Consider the following 2,114-nt stretch of genomic DNA (forward strand, 5'->3'; position numbering starts at 1 on the left):
TTTTTATGGGGGTACTTGTCGGCAAACCATCAAACAGCATATCAGAAGTGATTTATTGACAGGTGCTTAAGAAATTCCAAGCATTTTTAAATCACTTATAAAGGTGTCTACAAGACCAATAGACTTTTTACGAAAGACAACACTCGAATTTCTTGTTGCCTACTTTTGATGACCTTTATAAACCCGAGAGATTTCTGTAGACCTCCCCTTTATTTAAAGTTCACACCATACATAAAAATACTTATTCATTTAAATAGCCTTCAAGTATTTGATTTGGAATTTTAAAATGGAAATTGTGATTGTTTTGATAGGACTGATCTTATGCAGTTCGCTGGTCGAGGCCGAGCTTGGTGCGATCAGCGATATTAGTGACGAATCCTTCGAGATGTTGATATCGGGCGGCTATAGGCCGAAGAGCCACCGGCTGTCCCGTCATGTCGTCTCCATTCGCACCCAGAACTATGTGCGCCACCGGGGAGACAATCACTTCTGCAGCGGCGTCATGGTGAGCAGTCGAGCTGTCCTAACTGCTGCCCACTGTGTAGCGGAGTAAGTGCCATTAGTCCTTCGTGATAATACATCCATTCACATAGTCATACCCCCCGTAGCCGGTACAAATCCTCGATGAATCCACGGGGCCTTCGGGTGGTGCTCGGGAATATAAGAAGACTGGCCACGTATGAAGAAATCGACACCAGAAGTGTGGATCGCTTGGTGGTCCATCCGGAATACATACGCTTCAAAAAGAACGACCTGGCGATCCTGAGACTCTCGGAACGCCTGCACAGCGCCAACCATAATGTTGTACCCATTATTTTGCGCAAAGTGGCCAATGTGACCTATGGCGATTCTTGCATCACTATCGGCTGGGGTCAGGTATATCAGGTTAGATAATGCCCTGTACCCCGAATAACTTATATTTTATAACAACAGCTATAATTCCCAGCACGGTCCTTATGCGGATGAACTTCTTTATATGGACGTTGTTCTAAGGCCGCCCTCGTATTGCAAAGAGCTTTTGCGTTCCTTTTCGCCAGAATTGAATGTATGTGTGGAGCCCAAAACCGAGGGTAGCACTTGTGCCGGCGACATGGGCGGACCACTGATTTGCAACGGCGCTCTATTGGGCATCATAACCGGGCACTTGGGCTGCGCCGGCGGCAAGGCTATGCAGTTCCTGAACTTCCTATACTACAAGGATTGGATTGTGGCCACTATCCAATCCCTATCTGATTGTGGCTTTAAGGCAGCCCCAAGCTGTGTTTTTCTAACTCCCTTCATACTGATTCTAGTAAATTGATAAAAAATACTCTTATGAGAAAAAAATAAAATACTATAATATTGAAACAATTTATCACTCTTTTAAGTACAAACTTTATTATAATTATAAAAAATATATATAAATAATTTGAAAGATTAAGCGTAAAATAAATAAGATGGGTTAATGTTCCAATTTCATAAGGATAAGCCTAAAATTTAAGCTTACAAATTAGCGACTTTGAGTGGAAATGTAGAAAATGAAATTCTATCTGATTTAGTATTTCTTAAAGCGGATTTCAAATATTTCCCTTTATACGTATGAGAGTGTCACAGATCTCTATCAATCGAAATCTAAAAACGATTTTTCAGCACATCTTCTAAGTTGAGAGAGATGTCCGATAAACTCCTGGTAAACATAATTTAAACTTATTAAAGGCTTGCTAATTTCTAACTCCGATGCCTACAAACATTTAATGCTGTAGTCCATTAGTTTCTTGTAGCTTGCCCACCCCACTTTTGCACCTTCGGTGTAGTCTCGTCCTTTTTGGCGCCAGGCAGCCGCATTTGCAGTGCGGAATGAGTCATTTTTTTGGCCACGGCTGTCATTGATACAGCGCACAAAGGACGACAAATGCACACAAAGGAGAACCCAAAAGACCGGAAGTGAATGCGAATGCGAATCCGAATGTGAATATCTGCTATCGGTGCTGCCAAACTGGATGCACCTTTGCGGATGTTTCCGGTTGTGAGGGAGCCCAACTCGGGGCCATCATTTCAGACCTTAAGTTTGAAAGCCTCTTCGCCTCACGCCAGCCGTGCAAATCTGACGTAAAATGCATAAATCAAAGGCAAAT

The 2,114-nt window shown here is 42.6% G+C and overlaps 1 protein-coding gene across 2 annotated transcripts; it reads left to right on the plus strand.

Moving 5' to 3' along the window:
• Positions 1-208: 208 nt before the first annotated feature.
• Positions 209-1,350, plus strand: LOC108144273 (chymotrypsin-2). 2 transcript variants are annotated; one of them, XM_017268959.2, is made up of 3 exons: positions 209-549; positions 609-885; positions 947-1,350. In XM_017268959.2, the coding sequence occupies exons 1-3, from the start codon at positions 287-289 to the stop codon at positions 1,298-1,300; spliced, it is 894 nt and encodes a 297-aa protein (XP_017124448.1). In that variant the 5' UTR covers positions 209-286; the 3' UTR covers positions 1,301-1,350. The 2 variants fall into 2 exon arrangements, with proteins under 2 accessions (XP_017124448.1, XP_017124449.1); XM_017268960.2 differs by having other exon boundaries at positions 609-876; positions 934-989.
• Positions 1,351-2,114: the final 764 nt, after the last annotated feature.

The sequence above is a fragment of the Drosophila elegans genome, unplaced genomic scaffold (assembly GCF_018152505.1).
Source record: "Drosophila elegans isolate 14027-0461.03 unplaced genomic scaffold, ASM1815250v1 contig_183, whole genome shotgun sequence".
Classification (NCBI taxonomy): domain Eukaryota; kingdom Metazoa; phylum Arthropoda; class Insecta; order Diptera; family Drosophilidae; genus Drosophila; species Drosophila elegans.